The 22784-nt window shown below is 36.0% G+C and overlaps 1 protein-coding gene across 1 annotated transcript in view; it reads right to left on the reverse strand.

Annotated features, from left to right (window-relative positions):
* The window catches only part of CACNA1D (calcium voltage-gated channel subunit alpha1 D), a 164536-nt gene that overhangs the window by 35549 nt on the left and 106203 nt on the right, over positions 1–22784 (reverse strand). The window contains exons 20-32 of the mRNA XM_042880189.1: positions 21038–21167; positions 18037–18096; positions 13561–13667; positions 12408–12495; positions 11821–11928; positions 11604–11656; positions 11179–11325; positions 9895–10096; positions 8432–8590; positions 7088–7198; positions 4077–4106; positions 1177–1260; positions 768–851 (exon numbers count right to left, since the gene is read on the reverse strand). Of these exons, the coding sequence (XP_042736123.1) occupies positions 768–851; positions 1177–1260; positions 4077–4106; positions 7088–7198; positions 8432–8590; positions 9895–10096; positions 11179–11325; positions 11604–11656; positions 11821–11928; positions 12408–12495; positions 13561–13667; positions 18037–18096; positions 21038–21167 (1363 nt within the window). The remainder of the gene's footprint in view (positions 1–767; positions 852–1176; positions 1261–4076; positions 4107–7087; positions 7199–8431; positions 8591–9894; positions 10097–11178; positions 11326–11603; positions 11657–11820; positions 11929–12407; positions 12496–13560; positions 13668–18036; positions 18097–21037; positions 21168–22784) is intronic.

Below are 22784 nucleotides of genomic sequence, written 5' to 3' on the forward strand. Positions count from 1 at the left end.
CAGCTTAGTGGTTTTTGTTTTTTTTTTAATGTTTCAAATATCTTTTTTCTTTTTTACAGCTTTCCTTGTTAAAATCAGCAACTCATACAGAAAGTAGGCAAAAATCAACATTTCCCTATATTTCTGTTAAAATACCTATACTTACAATGGCCTTTAATCAAAACTCTGTTAAAAAGAGAGAGTTTTCAAAGTATCTTAGAAGTAATTTGGATTTCAAAGCATTTGCTGTAGTATTGGAAAAAAAAAAAAAAAAAAAAAATCAAAAAACCCTTTATTTTCCATGTCTTGGAAGTCTTTACCTACTCTTTTTACTTTTTTTCCACTACCTCTTAAGATACAAATGATAAAATCACTTTACAAGGCCAAACCTCACATGGAATAAATGGTTACTTGTTAAACTGAGACATTAAAGCAACGTATAGATGCTTGAATTATCTCAGTCAAACTACACAAGAAAACTACTGGCTTCAAATGAAATAGCAGTAAAGGCTTAATTGCTTTTCTATAAATAAAATGTTTTAAAATATTTTCTGAACATATATGGGAAAACATCACTCTACGCCTCATTATACTGCGTGCATGTTCAGTTGTACAGCCTTATAGTTCTACAATAACAGCTTGTATAAACATGTTTGCCAATATTTTGGTCTTCAATTCCAGGATAAAACATATTTTTGTGAAAAAGGATTTGGGGGTATAAAAGTCACATTTCCTGTATTTCTTGAGGACAGCAATTACTTTTTAGTGCATGAACAGTTGCTACTTACATTAACTTCTGTTATAGCAATATCAACGACGCTACCAACAACAATTAAGGCATCAAAAGTGTTCCATGCATCAGTGAAATAGTGCTGTTAGGACAAGCATTCAGCAGAAAGAGAGCAAGAGAAAAACACAAACAGAAAAAGAGAAGAAAAGGACAGTGTTATAACACAGAAACACTCTAGGCTTCTCTGATGTACCACTATACAATCTTTCCCTTTTCTTAGCTAAAAAAAATTGGTAGAAAAAAAAGGCTATTTATTTCCCATATCAACATAATTGACCTATAACTGGTCTGTATTCAAACTTTAGAAACATCAGATCAAAATCTGTGACTTGTCCAGATGATGGAAATAGTGGGGAGACAGAGAAAGAGAAGTAGGGACCGGGGAAAGTAAGCTGGGGTATACTCACATCAGCTTCACTGAGAACGACGTCTACTATGCTGCCAATAACGATGAGGGAGTCAAACGTATTCCAGGCATCACTAAAATAGCCCTGAACAGAGCAGGCAGGGTGCAAACGTTTGTGATTACACATGAAATGTCAAATATTTGCATACTTCTGTTTAGTTTTGCATAAACAGAAATCAGTTAAACAAAACCCGTGGTCTAATGAGAAAACAAAACAAAACAAACAATATTGCCTACTGAAGGAAAAGCAACACATGTGCACGTGTGTGGGTGTGTATATATATATATATATATATATATACAAACACATTTTTAATATATATACATGTACAGACACACACACACGCGCTACACATGCATAACACACCGTCGTATAAGCACAACTTTGGCAAGCAAGCCATCAACCAAATCTCATTTGGGATTCAACAGCAAGGCTGAAGAAGCCTAATATATATAAACTAAAATACATGACAGTACACCTTTAATAAGATTTCTACAGGACCAAGCCCATTGAGAACTCCCTAGCAATAATGACTTTGTGATAGCCCTATCTAAGCAACCAGTAGAAAATATTTTAAGTGTCATCCCTGGTTATTAATGCATAATCATCCTTCAAGTAAAACTGTGCATACATACTGCATAACTAAATTTTCTATTCATAAATAAGTTTTTATAGAGGAACCCTAACAAGTTGGACAGGTTGTTACAAATTCACTGTCATTAATCACTTAGTCACTCTTCTGACATTTTATGCCTTGAAATATATTCTTCTATGTATATGTTAGTAGCTCACTGCTGCAAAACACTATCAACCAATATGAACTCCAATTTACTGGAATCAAAACTCCATGTTTGAGCAAAACGGTATTTAAGAAGAAACCTTGACCTGGGTTTCAGGATTAATCTGTCACTGGGAACGAGATGCATTACAGTGTCATGGTTTTATGATTTTTGGTCATCAGTATTCCACACCATAACATCATGTAATGCATTGGGGGTGGGGTTTGATATCTGCCGAATGTTCGTCCGTCAGAGAAGAACTACATTTCCCCAGGAGACTTTGCGGTCAGCAAGGGGATAGAACTCCAAGCAAGGTCACCTGATCCTTCTTCGCCTGCTCTTCGCTGTCTGCGCTTCGCCATCTGCACTTCGCCGTCTGTACTTCAGTCACTCAACTGGACTGCACTTCTCACCCCAGCATTGTGGTGAGGTCTATACAATTCAAACAGACTCTCTCTCTCTCTCTCATTGTATTTTACTAATACTATATTTAGTAAAATCATTTGTTCCACCTCAGATCAGTGCTGTTGTTTTCAAGTATTTTGGGGTCCCCTGCTTCCCCTTTCCCAGAGGCGCGGATCCGCAGATCCTTCCGCCCTGCTGGTCACGGAACTGGGCCGGACCAGCCCATAAACCGTTGACATACAGTGTTGAAAGTAATTCTATGGATACAAGATATGTAGGTTTCAGATGAGTTTTCCATAATTATAACAGAAATTCCAAATTGCAAATGTTACCAAAATCGCCTTTTCTTCTCATTCTGATAGTGATTTATAAGCCCACAATGGCTAAGGCTTGATATTGCAAAGGCTGCAATGTACACATGGTACATGTGCATTCTGCTTTCCAGATAATTCATTTAAAAATAGTAACTTAATTGCCATTGCAGTGCTACATAATTGATTTAGGAAGAAGTTGAAAATAAGTATGGTGACCTTACCTGATGTCTAGTTTCATTTTTTACTGCATTACTTACTATAAAATAATGTTTTAGTTGAGTAGTTACTTGTTACATGGCTTTAGCACAGAAAAACAAAGTTAGGTGGATTTTTAATCTTTTCAACATTTTAAACTGTCAGAATTTCTAGCAAGTATTAAGATTAAAAGTTACACCTGACTGCATAATGATTCAAAAAATCTAATGTGAAGATCTGCTCTTGGAGATTATAAAAGAGCTGCTGCAGAAAAAGACAGCTCTACAGAGTATTTGATGAGAGCAAGCACTAATCTTATGTTCCTAATGCTACCCTCTACTACTGTACTTGTTAATACTACTCTATTTGAAATTTTAGCTCTTTATAAAGAGAATTGCTATAATTATTCCCTTATTTAAGGAAAGTAAGAGGAATATCACTGCAACCCTTTGCACCACGTGCCTTCCCTCTCTGACTTCAATAATAAATTCCAGTCTTGAGGCAAAAAAACCCATCTTCATGGATTATGCCTTCTGAATAAACACATCCACTTTGGAGAGTTCCTCTACAACCCCCTACCACTCCTCCTTCGCCATTTCACTCCACCAAAATCATTCCTAAAGTCCTCTTAAAGTTCACGTTCAAACCACCTCAACAATACCGATTTATAATCCTGAAGAGATTAGGAGAGACCAGCTAATGAAGGAAAGAATGGAAGCTGTTCTCTCATGGTATTTTTCCTGCTCATTTGTATTCCTTACTTATCTCATTTAAAAGACATATCATACTTGTTATTCATGTAACTATTTATGTAAGAAACTACTGGTAAATAGCCAAACAATCATCAGTGCAATCCCGAGGTGTGCTATCCATCTTCCTCTACAACACCAGCAACCAAAAAAGGTCCTTCAACTATTGAAAAAGTGACTTTACTGGACACGCTACAATATAAAGCACTTAAATAACAAATTCACATTTTTTATTCAATACAGCTAAAATACTTTAAACATTTATTTTATGAAACCTTTTCCATCAGTATAGACAAATATTGTTCAAAGTAATATGTAAAGCAAAAGCATACAAACAAAAAACTAAGAGAAAATAAAGATGGTTTTGGAAAAGGGAGGAATGGACAAGTCACAGCAAATAAACATCATGCAAATAAGTTGTTTTCACCACTGCAATAACCCAAAATCAGTTCACTTACTAGCCATCTTTCCTTTTTTCTTACAAAAATCTGATGTAAAATGAAAATCATTACAAATTTAAGTAACGGTTGGCTATCATGAAGCTATACATACAGTGTGTGTTGATGCATTGTTTTAGATTTCATTGACATATTTTGTTTCACAATGTACTGACCAGATTCTAGCATACGTGGAGAACAACATGAAGAAAAATATGCCTGCTCGTTTACCTTACACTTTGAAAAAGTATTCATTGAGAAATGCTGAAGGATAAGTGACAAATTCTAGGGAATACGTAGGCATAGAGAATTAATACAAAAAACAGGTTTCTGTTGAGCAACTACATAAATATTTTAGTCATTACAGCACTCTTTTAAGAAGTTCAGGGACTCTTTCTGTAAAGTTCTCCGTGTTCCAATTTCCCAGTCAGCAAGTGTGCCAGACACTCAGCATCACCTTTACCATCTATTATTTATCCAAATTTCATATATTTCAGAGCCAGAAGGCAGTCTGCAGTACCTCGGTTTTACACAACACAATTACCACAGTAGGAGCATCAATTATTTATAATTGCACTAAGTTTGCATGAACAGCAAAAGCAAAGCTTACACTTTTTACAGGATTTTTGTCAGTGTTATTAAGGGGACACTGTCAAGCAGATTAGATAATAACTAACATGTTCTCATCTTTCTTATATTTACACACTGAGTAATGGAGCAACTTTGAAATTATTTCTACAGTGCATCAAAGTTGTAAATAATGTTGTCCACTCTGTCAGAGTAGACAAAGGAACCCAATGGTGATGTGAACGCAGAGGAAGTGAACCAGTTTTTTCCCAAAAATCCTAAAGGAAAATTATAGGCTTGGTTTCAGATCGTTCTGACCATTAAAACATTTTAACATTAGTTAAAACAATTCATTGTTGTTTAAAGTATGTATCTAGATTAAAGTTTAGATTCTTTTTAAGACTGCTAACTCATTTTAAGTTATTAATGAACTGTGAGGTAGATGTTGCCAGTCAGTGTTTAGGTATAAATCATTTGATTTTAAAAGTCACAATCTTAAAAGAAAAATATCAGGAACAACCTTAAAAATATGTCATCTCCTTCCTTCTGTGCTAATTAGTCTCTGAAAAGTGATTAATTTCATGGATTTTTAACCTCATCCTGCTAATTAACAAATTTAAGGTCTTCTATGAGGGAATGAAATTCAGGAAATAAATGTCTTCCCTTCAAACTCTCAGTTTTCAGATCCAGGGAGCTGTTACAGTAAAAGCATCCAATCAGACAGAAAGCACATTGCAACAGTTAGAATCCAAACTGTACCGAATTTTAGAGACCACTGTTAAGACACCGCATTCAATAATGAGTGGGAAGTTCGTAATACAGATGAAGAACTGTGATTTATACACCCATGATCAGACCAATTGATTTGGCATTAGCTGCTATTTCTGACTAGAGGCACAGGTTCACGAGGAACCACACAAGGATTCACAATCTTCGTTCTAAGAGCAGATGACAAAACGCAGCAAAGTCTTCTGAAATGCCAGTGTGAAACAGTGATATACAACAGGAAATACAAACCAGGAAATGCAATCAGCATACTCTGTGAGCCACGTAACTATCCCTCTAGGGCTTCAGATCGTGTTAGTTTTACTGTGATATCCTCGGTGTTTAAATAACACAGATGACAAAAAAATACATATAAATTCACTAGAAATGTGTAACAGTCTAGACAGTGCAGAGAATGACTATGAGAGAGTGAGTAAACTCACCCAGAACTCCACACTCCATATCTCAACCAGACCTCAAGTGATGTATGATTTGTTTACTTCTATGCAGGCAAAGATAAGCTAACCATAAATCAAGTAACTTGGGTGACACCATACAGCTCATGGCCAAATGATGCTGAATAAACACTCCTGAAGTGCTGGAAAGGAGTTATGCATCTATTGCACACTAGAATCTCGGCTGCCATGGCTATGTTGCTGTAAGTGTCAGAGCTAAATAAGCACAGATAAGATTGTCCTCACAGACTGGAGTCATTCAGTACACTACTTAAATCAAAGGAAGTGCACAGTCTGCATTCAATTTACAGATTCAAATATTCTGATTACTTTAAAAGAAGGGCAGTGCAAGATGAAAAAAAATATATATAGCCTCAGATGCTGAGATCAGGAACCTCAAGTGTTTGTTTTCAAATTTCACATCTAGTGAGTGACCATACTACTTCACTTATATGCGGAGGCAGAAGCCTCCCAAAAATACTGATTTCACTGTACTGAAAACAAAATTTAGTTTAGTTTGTCTTTTGCACTGCCATAAATAGGGTATGAGAACAGAACAAATAAGACTGCATGAACTACCACAATTCAATTTTCATCTTCTCTTAAAAATTAATAACAGTTATCAGTATGTCTTGTGAATCTACTTTCAACAATATGTCTACATTATTCATTTTGACAGTGTCCCTTTAAAGCAAGGAATCTCAGATGCCTCCTGTAGGACCCTCTACCAAATGGTGTGTATACATAACTGAAAACATTAAAACCTTAAAAGGCTACTGAATACTCAAATTATTTTTGTTATGCTTGTAGTCCATGGCTATATTTTAAAAACTACAGGAACAATTTTGCATTTTGAAAAAGAAATATAACATAGAAATCTTTAATGGAGGTCAACTTTGTTGAAGGTTATGAATGTGGTACCAGGAATTAGGAGAAGTGGTAATGCTTGTTACTTGAAATGATTTGTCTAATTTAGAAAATAATAGTTTTGTTACCTCAGAATGTTTCAGATGTCATCAATCACCTTGTAATGTTTGCTCTGTATACAGATATCTGTATTTCATTTCCTAGATTTATGTATGCACGTATTATTAGATTAACATTTCTATTATGATTTAACTGATTGATAACTGTGGGAAACATACAGGTTCTTTTTGTTACTTGAAAATTACAAAGCTAGTGTGAAACTTGCATTACACTTAATTCTTGTGGTGATGCCCTAATTAAAGCATGTATAAAACTTACCTTGGGTTTGAATGCGATCAGCTTCAAAACCATTTCAACAGTGAACACTCCCGTGAAAACCATATTCATAATGTCCATTGCATCATTAAAGAGCTTAGACTGTCCATAGTGCTGTGGAGGAAAAATATGACACATTTAAACGTAAAAGTTTTAAAATACTAAGTGAAAGTAAGGCAACATAATAAAAGCTGGCAACACTGCAGCAGAAGAAAATATTTCCTGGTAGTGTTTGTGACGCACAACTATATCATATGAGAATAGCTGAATATCTCTCCAAAAATGGATTTCATCTATTCCATGCAGGCAATGAGTGGAACAAATCTGGCATTCTTCTACATCTGGTGACCTTCAGAGAAAGATTTGAGGAGAATACTGCTCCCACAAAAAAGGGAATATTAGACAAAAGCAATTTTTTTTGAATCTTAGAAGGTTGTTTTTAAATAACATAATCTCATGTCACACCTGCTTAGAAAGCCTGTAGTATGTTAGTCACAGCAAAATATATTGTATCATATTTTTAAAAGCATACAGCACCCAGGCAACTCTACAACAAAAAGTAAGTAGGATGGGTATATAAATTGGATTTGAAAGATTATTTTTCTTATCAAACTCTAAAGTACCAAGGGAAAGAAAGAAACAAATTAGAACAACTTGGAAAAGTAGATAAGTGTATCAACTAATGAAAAGCAGTGGATATAATAGTGCAGGAAGAGAAGAAAAAGTAAACATATACTGACAAAAAAAAACACCTGTGCAAAAATACAAAGAAATACACCATATATGTACAGATATACAGCAAATACATGAAAACATGTTTGCAATATTATACAATTTTAGACTTCCTCCATATAAGTTTAAAGCTTCTGAAAATATACAGACATAGGTGGTGGAAATATAGAGTCGTACATATATGAAACAAAGACAATAAGTACAGGAATTATAAAGTTGAGAAGCATTGCTTAAAGACATCGTATACAGGAATATATTAGATAAAAGAATCTAAGAGGATTAGAGAAATGTTTGCTAACAAAAATAGGCTATTCTTTTCAGATTTTCCTGCACATGGACTGTCTTGGGAATACACCTTTATGAATTTCATGAAGTTACAAGTACCAAGTATAGATCAATGAGTTCCATTGGGTTAGGAAGACCACCACAAATATCAAGCTCTTTCAAACCACTTAGTTTCAGAGAACTGATGCACAGATCAGCACACATCACAGAAGAGTACTATGATTCTTTTTTAATCAACAAACAATTGCTATAAACGAAAGGCAGCGCATCTTCTACACCCTTCTTTCCAATTCATATCAGTGGCTTCAAAAGAGCTTCTGCTTTTCCTACCTGCATAGCCAGGCAAAGTGTGTTCAGCATGATGAGGACAAACATGATGTATTCAAATCCAGTAGAATTCACCACATACCAGAACTTGTACTGGTAAGGATTTTTTGGAATGTATCTACGAAGAGGACGTGCCTTCAAGGCATATTCCACACACTGACGCTGCAAAAGCAAATACATCAAAAATTGTCAGATTATAGCCAAGTCAAACAAATGAGAACATAATTAGTGATGAGTGCAAACTGTTAAAAGCAGAAAGAAGCAGTGTATCTATTTTACATACATTTTTAAGTACTTATAAATTAATCAAGTAGCTTACCAACGCTCACTTGGTTATTTACAACTGTACCTAGGTACATACACTACTCAGCTACATGCAAAGAATCAAAGATGAAAATTCTAAAGCATTTCACTTTCACACAGCATACTAGTATACCACAGACCACATGTGTGTATACATATATGTATTGTTTATAGTATTAAGTGTACTGATACACATATCATCATATTGTTACCCAACCATCATAATATTAACATACTATGCAGAATTCATTTTTAAAGATTCTCATCCAACAATAATGCTGACTTTTAATTAGCCTTTAAGTTGTACATAGTCTTTACTAAGTTTTTAATCATTATTGTAACTGCATAGCATAAAATTCTACTGTCTGCAAAATAAACACCAGTGGGTGTTATTCCTATTAGTTGAGAAAAACTGATAGGCGGAAACACCATGGATTCACCTCCAGGTCTTAGCACCTAAATCTCCATATAAGTTGGGCCTTCTCCTTGTCTTTTAAAGAATGCCTATAAAAGCTGGCTGTTGGGGCACAAAATGCATTACGAATGCTCCCCAGAGTTTCATGCTTAACTACGCTGGATGAAGAGTGCTGCAGTGGAACAAGGGTAGCCAAAAAACCATGAATGATCACTGGCAAATTTCTGAGTGAAAAGATTAAATAACAAAAGGGGAATATGAGCATCACATGTGCTTTATTTACTTTTTTTAAATAAAGGAAAAAAGTAGAGTAGAATATTTTGAACACTTCGAATATTTTCAGTCTATTCAGAACACAACTTTTACTATCTGTTGTTACTGCAAAATCTACTTCTGCCTATGGATAAATTGTTAAATGCTTGTATTCCTCTTAACGTGACACCAAGAAGCGAGACACTAAGACACTAGCAACCATTACATAGCAACCTCCACAACAAAGAGACTGAGACTTTTGGCTTACAGGAAGAGGAATACAGAGTGACTTGAGTACCACAGAGTGACTTGAGTACCACAGAGTGATTTGAGTACCAATTGATGCTAATTTACTCAAGCTACTTTTAAAAATTATTTTATTACTAAGAGATGTGTTTGATGCCCCCCTCTGGCCTAAAGCAGAAAGGAAGTTATTGGTGAATAAATGAAAAAAAAGGATACTTTCAAAAATTAAGAGTTCATTACGTATTTTAACCTGATTTTTGTCCAGCTCACAGTTCTTGTATTCTTGTTCCCCCTGTTCTTGGAATGTAACAATGACAAAACCAACAAATATGTTCATCATAAAGAAAGCAATAATGATGATGTAGATGATGAAAAAAATGGAGATCTCCACTCTGTAGTTGTATACAGGTCCTACATTCTCGCCATTGGAATCAATGGCTTTGTACAGCAGCCTGGTGGGGGGGAAAAAAATCTTCATTAGCATTAAAATGGCAAAAGACAGTAAAATATGCAAACTCATAGGACAGATTTCAGAAATACCTTACTATTTATTATCAAATTCACTCTGAATAAATAGTACTTACAAGCGTAACCAAAATAGCAGAAATAATGTTATTTTCTTTGTTCAGGACAATCAAGACAATGACCAAGTGGTTGTATTATTGTACTTTTCACATACAGCTGTCCTGTAAGACTTCACGTACTTAGGCACATTGCCAAAGGCAGCTTGTTCTTCTCAGGTTTTTCTACACTGTGTATAGTTGCTTAGATCTATAGTAGAAGTTTTACTCAAAGTTCTAAAATTTTAATATTAGTATTATTAGCCTTAATGTATAAAGATCAAAGAGAATTGTTACTCTAGTGCTAAAAGAGTAGCTTGCTGTAGCAAAAGTAACTGAAAGATTAGGAAGCAATCAATATAAACGTACAAGATTTCACTGATTTGAACAAGCACACACAAAAATAATATATTCTGAGATCATACAGTACTTTCAAGTTATCCTATACTGTGTTTGTCACTTTAAATTGATTTCAGAGACAGAAAGAAGCCAAGTAGTACCAATGTGTTCTCAACAGTGGTATATTCCATACCCTGAACCACACTGGAAACACAAAATAAAGACTGAAATCCCATTTTGCGGAATTCCTGAATGCAACATTACCCACCTACAGACTACAGAGATGGAGAATTGCAATTAATGGTATATAATTACTTTGCACTACATATTTTGAGTTCCTTGTAAAGGAAATTTCCCAAAATTTAAGTTGTACTTAAAAATCCACCCTCATTTATTTCTTATAAATATAGGAATGTGAAAACGAGAACTTTTCCCATTACTGACAGGAGTGAATGAAGAAATACCAGAAAAAAATGCACAGATTCAGAAGGATAGTAGGTTTATTTCCTTCCTTTACTAATACATTTCTACACCATTGCATAAGACTGTTTTGTTGCCCCAAAACACTTAGTAAATGATAGAGAATTTTTCTGGAAAACATGTCTTAATATTAATGTTATGAAGCATTCACTCACGCAGGCCAGCCTTCAAAAGTGGACACGGTGAAAAGGGCCATCATAGCAGACAGAACATTGTCGAAGTTGAAATCGCTATTTTGCCAGACCCTCTCTTTGACCATTGGATTATCAACATCTCCATCTTTATAAACAATGTATATCCCCCTTTGGGAAAGGAAAGGAAACACTGCCATTAATAAAATATTTAATTAGCCCTCAAGTTATACAATTATTTATTCAAAATAATTTATTTTACTCCATCATAAACTTGTTTTATTTCCTTGCTAACCTGTCTTGACTGCCTTTATGACTTTCCTTCTGGGTCTCAAGATGGTAATTCCAATTTATACAAACTTAAATCACCTATCACAAGTCTGCCCTTATCTGGTAAGTTTATATGACTCAACATATGTGTCACTTTCTTAGTTTAAAAGAGCTCTCACCGGCATTCCTCTGGATTCTGTTTTGCCTCATCAGTGCACTTGTAGAATTTTCCCTACATATAAAACAAAACACAGTAATAAAATGGAGAATATACACAATAAATGCATTTACACTATGACTGCTTCCAAATGAGACCAACCCACCAAGCAGCAAGACACCAAGAATTCAACTCAGTTTTGCTATTCTTGCTGCAGTACTACTTTTGAGTCTGCTCACCTTGAAGAGCTGCACTCCAATACAAGCAAACATGAACTGCAGCAGAGTTGTAACAATCATGATATTACCAATAGTTCTAATAGCCACAAAGACACACTGAACAACGTGCTGGAAAGAAAGAAAAAAAAATATTTTAAACCTAGAACACCTACCACAAGAATAAAAGCTTACTTTATCACATTTCGATCACCTTTTAAAGCTACTGTTTTTGCACTGACAGTATTTTACCTTCTATCATAGCTAAGCTCATTTCCAAAATTTGTCCGTAAGTGTGTTGAGACAGACCCATTAACATGTATAGATTAAAATGTACACACGCACTGTAGAATGGCAATGGAGCCATTTCTGTGACATGTTGGTTCACAACAAGCACCATGATCAAATTCTGCTCTCTGTGGCACTGGTTTTCCTCCACATATAAAGTACTGGGGAACCATGGGCAGAATCTGGCCCGACATGCTTAAGAATCAGGAACTAATCTATGTGACCTTTTCCAGGAAATTTTTATTGTTAGACTATTCAACCTGAAGCAGAATTGAGGAATCAGGTCAACAGAAATGTAACTTAAAAAAGTTAAAAATATAAACCTTAAGTCCTTTTGCTCTGTTTATAGCCCTTAGGGGCCTCAAGACTCTCAAAACTCTGAGGATCTTCACAACTGAGATAGCACTTGATCTGGGGAAAAAATAAAAGTTTGTTATTTTTAAGGTAATCAATTTCATTTCTAAGAACAACAATGTTCTCACGACTTCTTATAGGTGAAAATTCAAAAAAAGCATCACAACATTGTATACAAGATTTTTTGAAGCACTCCTTCATTGATGTATTGTTAATATTAGAAAAGAATAACATAAATACTGTAAGAATCATTTTGATTTCTGGAGCAACTTGGGAATTAACAGCTTGGAGGCTCATCTGACACAAACACAATTAAGGTTGGTCAGGAGCAAATTACTCCCCAGAGTACTTTCTTTTTCAAATGCTGACACCTCATTCAAAAACCTTGTGCACGTCCTGCAAGTCGATGAATACCTTCATTTCCAACCAACTGGATTTGAAAAGATCTCAATGGAATCACATTTGCTTTCAGCAGCGATAACAACAGACAGTCCATTAAAGAGCACACTGCAAAACTAAAATCTTTCATAAGCATTGTAACACAAGCAGAACACAACTAGGAGGGGGCTGACTGACAGCCAGCCCTTGCTCATTTCTAGGTCAGTGAAGGATTCACGGATGATTTAAATAAGGCACAGCTGCTCGCTTAGAGAATCAATAAGCACCTTCTGACTCTGTTATTATGTTCTGCCTGATCCAAAGGAAAAAAAACATCCCTCGTTACCACTTAATGATTAAGCTACAACTTCTCTCCCCTTCAAATCCAGTTAGGTTATGTATCCCAGTAGGACAATACCGAAAGAGCAAGCTCACAGAATTAGGCTGTGTATGTCGCAATAACACAAAGGAGGGCACATAAACCTCCAGGAGCTCCAGGAATTCCTTGCTACACAACAGAGTGCTGTGGTGTTCCTCCTCGTTCTCTTGGCAATGGTGGGAAGCAGTGATTTGCTTCCAATCTCTATTAGTATTGAATTACAACTCCCCATATAAAGTATCACCTCCTTCTGTTCCCAGCCTTGACTGCACCCACACAAAACGGCAGAACAAAAGGAGCTGCAAGACTGATTTCAGTAGAGAACCCCAGAGCAAAAAATAAATTGTCCAGATTGTAATACTTACTGAATACCAAATGACACCAGAGAAACACCCACAACCAGCAAATCCAGCAAATTAAAGTAATTTCTGCAGAAGGACCCTTTATGGAGGAATGCTCCGAAAGCTGTCATCTAAAAACAGAATTGTTTTATGTTTAATCTCTATCTCAATCTATTCACATTGACATTTAGGCTGTTTACAAGACGCCTGCCTAGAGTGTGAATGCATACAACAGTATCATCTTCTAAAAACAAGTGAAATTTAAAAAAACACTACATATGTTTAGTAACTTTTAATTAAATAACAATTCTGCTCAGGAAACATGAGCAAACGTGTCAATTGCTTCTGATGCCAACAAATGTTGTTTTTGTATGTAACTGATTAGGCTGAGTGGATTTCACTGAAGAGGCTGGGCTTTCGATAGAAAAGTGACTACAAGAACCATAAACCTTCCATGCTTACAAAATTGTAAGGTCCAGATTATGACTCCTCATTGTTCCTATTGTTTTGAGAATTGAAGGAGCTGAAAATGTACTGCAAAATCCCACGAGTAAAATCTGGTACAGAAGCCATGCAAAGCTGCCACCAGGCAGTTACTTTGCTGCCTCCTCCACACAGGAGATGGGTTGAGGCCATCAGTGAGTACCTTGGAAGGTTTTGTACAGCACGATTGCAGTACTGGAGATTCTGATTCCTCTGGGCAGTGGAGCAGCCCATAGACTGCAATGATAAAGCTGTAGATGACCCTACTAATCACAGGGCAGTTGGGCTAACTGACCTTGGCTGGACACTTTCAACTCAAACAGTTTTATGATTCTATGATTCTTATGTACTAGGCATAAACTGCAATCCCTGAGCATTGCTTTCTGCAGGGAAAGCAATCGAACATTGCTCTCCCTATTGGGCTTTCTCTTCATTTTTTGCTTTCTAAGCCTTGATTACAATTAAAGGAACACAGTAAGTATCTTGTGAAGGAGCCTGCTTACACTGTCTGCAAGACTCACTAGGAGCCAGTGACAGAGGTTCTATTAATTACGGCTGCAGACACTGGGCAGATCTTTTCAGGTACCCCAAAGCTGAGTTTGGCCCCTGAATTTATTAATTAGACCCTTGGTATAACTCAGAGGGAATACTAGTTAAAACAATCTCAGAAGAAACCTCCTGATCCAATAAGAAGCACAGAATCTGCACTTGAGTTGAATTTTGCAAATATGTTTTAAATAATTATGGATTACAATTGAAAATGCTGAAACTGGACTTCAAATTAAAATACTTCTGAGAAACACCCAGTTTTCAGTTCAGGCACTATTGAAGGCTGTAATTTCTTCAGCCTTAAGCACCTCTTAAAAAGAGCTACTGTCAGCTACTTATTGCTTTCTACAGGTAAGGAAAACATCTGTGGATTTTAAACCCATTACTTTCCATTCTGTTCTGTTCTATTCACCACCATGGAGAGAAAAGGTTTCCTCTCCTCTTGCAGCACACCACTGCATCTTTCAAAACTGTTCCACAGAGCAGAGGAGAGCCACTGATGGGCATCTCACGGCTCAGGGCATCACCTCTTGTGTGGATGTACTTGCAGGCCTTTTGCATCAGAAATTCTTCAGCTTCACTGAGTTACACATTAGCTGCAAAGGATGCCTTTTGCTTGGAAGAAGCTTTCTCTAGTTGTGTTCAATACACTAAATGTTCCTCAAAATTAGAATAACAATCCTAGAGCTTTAATATGACCTGCAGAGAACTAATACATTATATTATAAAATTTTCAATAAATGCATACCTCTTTCACTTTCAGTAGTACAGAGTATGACTAAACTAATTAAAATCAGTGGGAATTAAGAACTAAAATAACCTTGAATAAAAGCCTACATCAATCTACAGATACTCATTCACATTCTAGTATGCAATCAATTAACTGTGCTTCATGTAAAGACTCTCACAAAAGTTAAGACATTTTGACATAAAAATGCAGGCAAAGTACTCATCATCCTGTCTTTATATGGAGACCCAGACTTCCATCAGTATAAATCCTAGCAAAATTATTCCACCCTTTGCACAGGTCAAGACCATAGCAAGTCCTAGGGCAAATGCAAGGCAGTGAGCACCACTCCTGTTGCTCTCTTCCTCTTGCTAAACCAGTGGGGACTAGTTTAGATGGAAGGGATTAGCACAGCTGGGGCAAGTTAAAAGCACAAAGCCCCAACCTGGCCTTTGGTTTGACACATTCAGACTCCCCAAGTACTGCAAACAGGACAGTAAGCTGGATTTGAAAGCTATGTAGGGGTTACATAAGAGAAATCTTAAATGCTTTAAACAGATATTGCAGATTTTCTGGTATTCATAACCTCCCTCATAACCTCAACACCACATAAAGTGTAAATCCTTAGGTCTGCCGAGCAGCCAGTAAAACAGAGCACAGGGAGAACTCTCCATGTGTTGTGAGTTATTTTAATGCTTCTTTTTAGCACTTGATAATATTGCTCCTAGTTATCTTTGTTTCGGTTTCACATACTTTTTGGCTGGAAATTAAGAACTGCTATTGTTCCTATAGAATTAGTCTTGAATTTGCATCCTACAGAACTCACACAGCTGCTGTGTGAAAAAGCACAGCACAGAAAGCAACAGGGGAAAGGTAGAGGGCTCCAGCCAGGAGCAAGCAAAGCCGGTGTCTGAGACATGTTAGTAAAGCAGGCATTGTACATGAATGTGCCATTTGCTGACTGTCCACTAAATTTTTTATGGTACCACTTATTTTCCTCTGTAAAGACATGTGAGTACACTGCCAGGCAGAGTTTCCTGCAGTTAGTGCAGTCAGGAGCATCAAATGTTCTTCTACAATGGGGCTTCTTGTTTCCTTTTATTACTTAACGATGCCAGATTTCAGAAGTTCATGCTCTAGTGCTTCCTACTTCCCTCGAATAACTTAATGTCAGAATCTTTTGCAGTCAGTGAGAATATTTCTCTTCTTAGCACATCTAGTTATGTTTGTATATGCCATTCTTTGTAACTCCTCTGTCTGTACAGAGGCAAATTGGAACTGCAGGAGCTATACAACCTGCTGTTCAGAGCATGTAGCTGGTCTACCATCTCTTCTGTTGTACAAATGGTGCTAACATATTTAGTACGGTTTCTCAAATTCAGAGTTTGGAACTGCTTTGATTGAATGCTACAAGACTTTTCAGTGTTCCTTCCTTTCCTTTAGTTTGGCCTTTCTCTTGATGTGAAAAATTGGGACTTTTTTTTTTTATAACACAAATATTATAAAATCAACCAATTTTTTAGCAAGCTCCTCACTGCTGAAAATGAGAAGGGGTTAAATTGAAGTCTGAGAATATTTGCAAGCATAAAAATAGTTTACTATTTACAACACAGCTTATCTTGTAAACAGCCCAAATATTGCATCAATTAGTATTAAACAAGTTGCATAGTGAAGAATATGCACAGCAATATGAGCAAAAGCTGGGAGAAGAGATTTTGTTAAGCTTACTCCTCAACTAGAAATGCAAAGTTTATGTACAGATTTTTAGTGTACCAGTGTATGAATCGGGGTTACTCAAAGAAAAAGTCAGACTGAATACGCACTGAGTTAACTTTGAAAAACCATACGTAAGTTTCTGGAAAAAATGTTTCACAAATTTTCAAAAAAGAAAAGAATTATTTTGTTCAACAGTTTCCTACATGTGAATCCAACCCTCAGTTATAGAGCTTCTTTGCCAGAGTAAGCTCCATGTACGTTCTGAGTAACCCCAATAGATAATCTTAATAATCAGTACACAAACTGTACATTAAAATGCTATTTTTGAACTCATGCATGGGTAATACATTTAAGCAAGCATATTTATGCCTTTCTGTGTATTTAAATGTATGCCCAAGATAAGATAAATGAAACGTATCTTAGTGTATAGATAGATAAATGCAAGATATCTTGCAAGTCCCATTGCAAGAAAATAGTTATCTATTTTAGCTCTGTGAGTATAGTTCAGCAAGAAAAATGAGAAATTACATGCTCCCTCCTTACAAGACTGATCAACTCTTTTGGAAATGCCAGAGCAGGGAGAAGGAAAAGCTCATGCGCAGTGAATTATTTTTCCCTTTTCTGACAACTGTAAGTTTAAAAAGGGTAAAAAATGAATTACTAAATTGATGCAATGATAAAAATATCATCTTCTACATGCATCCAATGGTAAAAAAATAACCAATCAAAACTATGAGAAATTGTCAAATTAAAAATTCCTCTGATTGAAAAAAAGTTTAGCTTTGATCGCTTAGAGAAAAGGCGAAGAACACTTCAAGTGCCTTTTCTTGGCAGGTGACACACAAGGAAAATCCTTTTAAACAAACTTCCTTTGAAAACCTGTTACCTTCAAAATGATCTCAAATGTAAACATACTAGTGAAGACATAATCTGCATACCCTAGGATCTGGAAGGTAAACAAAAAGTTACAAACATTATTGCTAAAGCTGCTTTTGAGCTAACAAGGATCAATAACAATGCATTACCTTTAACAGGATTTCAACAGTAAAGATGGCTGTGAAAGCATAGTCAAAGTAACCAAGTATCTGCAAGGTATAATACGTGCCACAGTAAGAAATTCAACTATTAATAAGTTTTTACAGTTTATACCACATGTACAACAACACCTGAATTTATAGAAACAGGTAGATTCGGAATTAAGCCAATACAGTTTAAAATTCCAGCAATTGTGCAACAGTTTATATTTACTTAAAAAATTATCACAAGCCACCATGTTTAGATGTGAGATTTTACCACTCAGACCCTGAGACTTTCAGTTCTTTCAGACCTTCCCCTATTGGCTTTCACAGGAACCTGCTGCAGGCTTTCACAGAGATGCATAATCTTATGCAAGAAATGTTCAGTAGTAGTGTATGTTTGTTATTAGTAAGTCATTTTGATGTTGTTGTTCCCAGATAGACTGAGATAGAGTATGTGAAAGCACATTAATGAATAACTAAACTAATTAAAACCAGCACTGCAGCTTTTTATTTCTTTATTTTTACTTGGAAGACACAGCAGTTCTTTATTTGCAGGAAATTTGGAACACACACTGGAAATTTAGTGACATGCAAACTTTTAAAAATATCATAGATGTAATACTGATTTCACAGTCATCAATAGGAATAGTGCATACATATTTCAATGGAACTGAGATTTCACCCTTTCAAGGTGGAAGTAATTGCTAGCAACCAACTTAGTCACAGACATACACTGCAGCACTGTGTTAGTTTAGTTTCAAGGATCCAGCAGTTCGCCTAGAAAACAGGTGAGCACAGAAACGTGTTTCCTGTGGTGCAACAGCTAAGAAAATGAGAAAGAGAAATAAAATAAAGAGACAAACACAATGGACATATTCCTATAAAACCAAAAGAAATATTTTTTCTTCCCATGTTCCATTTCCATCCTTCCATCCCTTGCTGTGGCTGAAAAAAAGAGTCAGATAAGAAAGCTGTTCAACAAAAATTAGTAAAGAATTTTGTTTTTTTTGAATTCTTGCTTTTTAAACTTGTGTTTTCATGCTTTTACTGTCATGAATTTTATCAGATAACTTGAGATTCATCAGGATGTTCAGCTCTCATGTTTGGCAGTGTGACTTGATCCAATGTGCTGTCCTTTATCATGGAATTTTACCATGCTAGGACAGCTACAAACAACATGATCTTCATTAACAAGCCAACATGGAATATCCAACATAAAAAGCACAGGACTGAGTAGAAGCAATCATATTTGCAGAAAAGATAACATGAACTAACAGTCACCAGAAAGCCATGCTACTGAACTTGAGTGCCAACTGGAATAAGCAGAGGCTACTCTTGTAGAAATACAACAGCCAACTCTTCAAATCACACTTTTCAGTAACTTTTTGAGACTTCCAAATACCAATTCACAAAGTCAACGCTAAACTCTCCCTACACAGACATTCAGTAGTGAGTTCCTTCCCTTGCCAAGCTGCCCAGCTGAAGGCAACACACGCCATCATTCAAGCTAATTACAAGAAAAATGTCAATTTTGGTGCGTTTGTGAATATTTACAACATGAGGGCAATGTTTTCTCAAAACTACTCAAACATTTTATCTTCCTGTGCCCCAAAGAGGAATAATCCCTTCAATTCCCACCACTCTGGAGCTGTATCTTCCTACCACTGGTCTAGTTACAAAAATAAATATCAGCCCTTTAGTAACAATTTCAGTATGGCTCACCAGCTGTTTTTCTTATCCATTAATTACCATGATCTATTCATAAAGTTGCATTTGTCCAGTTTTACAGATATGGGAGGCACACAGTTGCTCTATAGATTCCATGGAAAGTGCCTTTTTGTTTTTATCTAATTTTATCCTTGGAAAAAGTATTAGCATTTTGTTTTTTTCGAATGGTACTGAAAAAAAAATGTTCAGAGAATGTCAACAGCACAAAGAAGAGCTCAGAGGCACCTACAATAATGCAGGGATACAAGAGCAAAGCAGCAGACAGAAACAGTATTGAGAACCAATATTTTCATTTTTCCTTGATATGTGCCTACTCTCCTCATTACATAAACTCAAGTCCCATTATAGGTAGAAGGACATCTGTTGAACAACTGTTTCAGCCTCCAGAAGCTAGAGCACTAGTTGAGGATAAGAGGAATTCAATGTTTGAAAAATCAAAAGTTTTTGCACTGAGTTTATGTGCTGAAGTGTAACTCTTGTTTTAGCTTCATCTAAAAGGAACCTAGTTTGTGCAGTGTGCAACTGCTTTGCAATGCAAATGTGAGCACAACACCTGGTGCAGTAGTGAGATTTGTTTCAAAGCTGCAGAAGGAATCTTAAGCAGATTTAATTTCTCAGATACAGAAGATTAGCGTTTAGCCTACTGTCACATTGTGGCCATTCCCAAACCTTTAAAAATCACAAGTTAGATTGTCAAACACCTTGAAACTAAGTTTAGGGTTTTAATTATTCTTTTTTTTTTTTTTTATTGATTTTGAAAGGCCTTCCTATTGGTGCCCTGCTTGTTTGGTTTGGTGGTTTGTTTTTTGACATTATGAGTTCAATTTTCAAGCATCAACTTTTTCAAAGCATTAACTTCAGTACAGGAACATCTACTGATCCAGAAGGCCCATCTTTCTAGTAAGAGGTTTTCCTCTAACTCCATGGCTAGCCTGCAGATCAACATATATGTAAGACAGGGGAGATCTGACAGTTCCATCCAAATCCCCACAAAGCAGTTCAATCATAACTAATCAGAAGCATGCACAACTCATGATAACTTGAGAAGCTTTCTCCACCCTCAATGCAAAATAGTTGTACTACCTACGATGCTCCATTCATAAACCTACTTGCCTTTGAAAGATTTACGTTTTTTACAACAAAAAAATTGCAAATGTTTCATTTGGAAAAGGAAAAGGAGCATTTCTTCACTTGAAAATTAAAAACGAGGCACTAATCCTAAAGGTTTATTGTTCTATGAGAATATATTTATCTCTAGATACAAAACTGACAGGCTTACATTATTTCGAAATGAGTGGCTGCGGATCGGATCTTCTGCTGCTAGGGAAACACTGCTCAGCATGATGAAGACAAGGATGAGATTGGTAAAGATGTGGTGATTGATGAGCCTGTGGCATCCCACTCGAATTCTGCAGAAGAGATACAAAAATGTACCACATGCGCAAATAGAATTCACCAGATGGCTAATATACAACATGTTTTCTATTGCTCTGCCAAAAATGACAGATCTGGGAAACCATCAGCAGTTAAAACATGGTGTAAATGCGAAGCTATTGCTCCCTCTTATGTAAAAACTTCAAAAAAAAATTCAAAATCCTGTCCCCCAGTTGTGAAGGTGCACTCATCAAAAGAATAAGGAAGAAAGCTTCCCGGATCAGGAATGCCATTATAAATTCCAGTGTTTATACCACTGTGATGTAGATAGATTTCAATGTCAAACGCCAAATATTGAGGTTGTTCAGATCCCAACTGCTACTTGTTATAAAAATTGTTGAAAATATTAATTTGCTGAGATGTGTTTAAGTTTAGAGATCTTGTGTTACTTGAAGACTCCGATCAAATAATAATTTCCCTCAAAGATTTTATTTTGCAGAATTATAGGACCAGTGTGTGCTGAAGATTATAGAGCTGCTTGCATTCAGACAAATATGAAGTGGGATTCCAGTCACTGAGCCCAAGGTCACTGAGCTATAGCGCTACTGAGCACTTCACTGGAGTTGGTCCAGAATTAAACTTGGCAAAATGACAGAATTTTGTTCATAACTGACTAACACTAAAGTTGTTTGAAATATTCTTCTTGAAGAATCATCAGTTTCTCTGAGGAAATTTGTTCTTTTAAGTAGATGATTTGAGTACAGTTAAGCAGTTAAGCAAGACGGAGATTTTGCCCTGAAAAACCATACAGAATTACTTGAGGACAAAAGGAAATTGACATGTTCAACAAGTCTAGTGTACATGCATTCATCACGTGTTCTTAAAATTACCAGTTTAAATAGATATCTTTCTAGCTTGTCAAAAAATTCTGAGTATTAGATAATCCACATAATAAGATACAAGCCCCAAATATCTTGTTTGTATCATCATTTAATCTTACCCATGAAGACCTCTGCCATGGAGTAAACAAGGTTCTTCTGTACAGATAACTTTCAAAAGCCCTGCTATGACTGCCCCTGAAATTGCTACACCTGAATGAAACAGCTACCTTCAGTCCTGTAGGAACTGAATTCCATTCCCTTGTTCACTTCCATCTAACAATCAGTAACAACTTTTATTAACTGCTGAAGCTTGCTTTCCTCATCAATATATAGAATCTGCAATGCTCTGGAGTTAGATTGAGTGGTGAAAGATTTCAATTTCCTCCAAAATCTAACTACTCTTGATTCTGACTTTTTAAATAATTTGTCAGTTTTAGTTTTAATCTGGAAAAACACTGTCAACTGAGAGGATACATACCTCCTTCCTCCCTCTTGTCTTACATTTTTTCCTCATTCCTCGCTCTCACTGCTACAAAAACATGCCATTCTTCGCATGGTTTCTAGGAATTCTACCTCATGCAAAAATCCTCATAGTTCACGTTCAGATCTTTTATATCCAGTGACTAAGAGAACAGCTGGCTAGTAGACATTAAAAGATACTTTTCAGACCTATGCAGAGTTCATAGTCAATACATTAAAAATGCTATAATCTTTGATAATGGGAAGCAAATCAATGTATTTAACAAATTGTTTTTATTTATTAAGTCACTT

The sequence above is a fragment of the Lagopus leucura genome, unplaced genomic scaffold (genome assembly GCF_019238085.1).
Source record: "Lagopus leucura isolate 7727_CA_CO unplaced genomic scaffold, USGS_WTPT01 Super-Scaffold_100026, whole genome shotgun sequence".
NCBI lineage: Eukaryota > Metazoa > Chordata > Aves > Galliformes > Phasianidae > Lagopus > Lagopus leucura.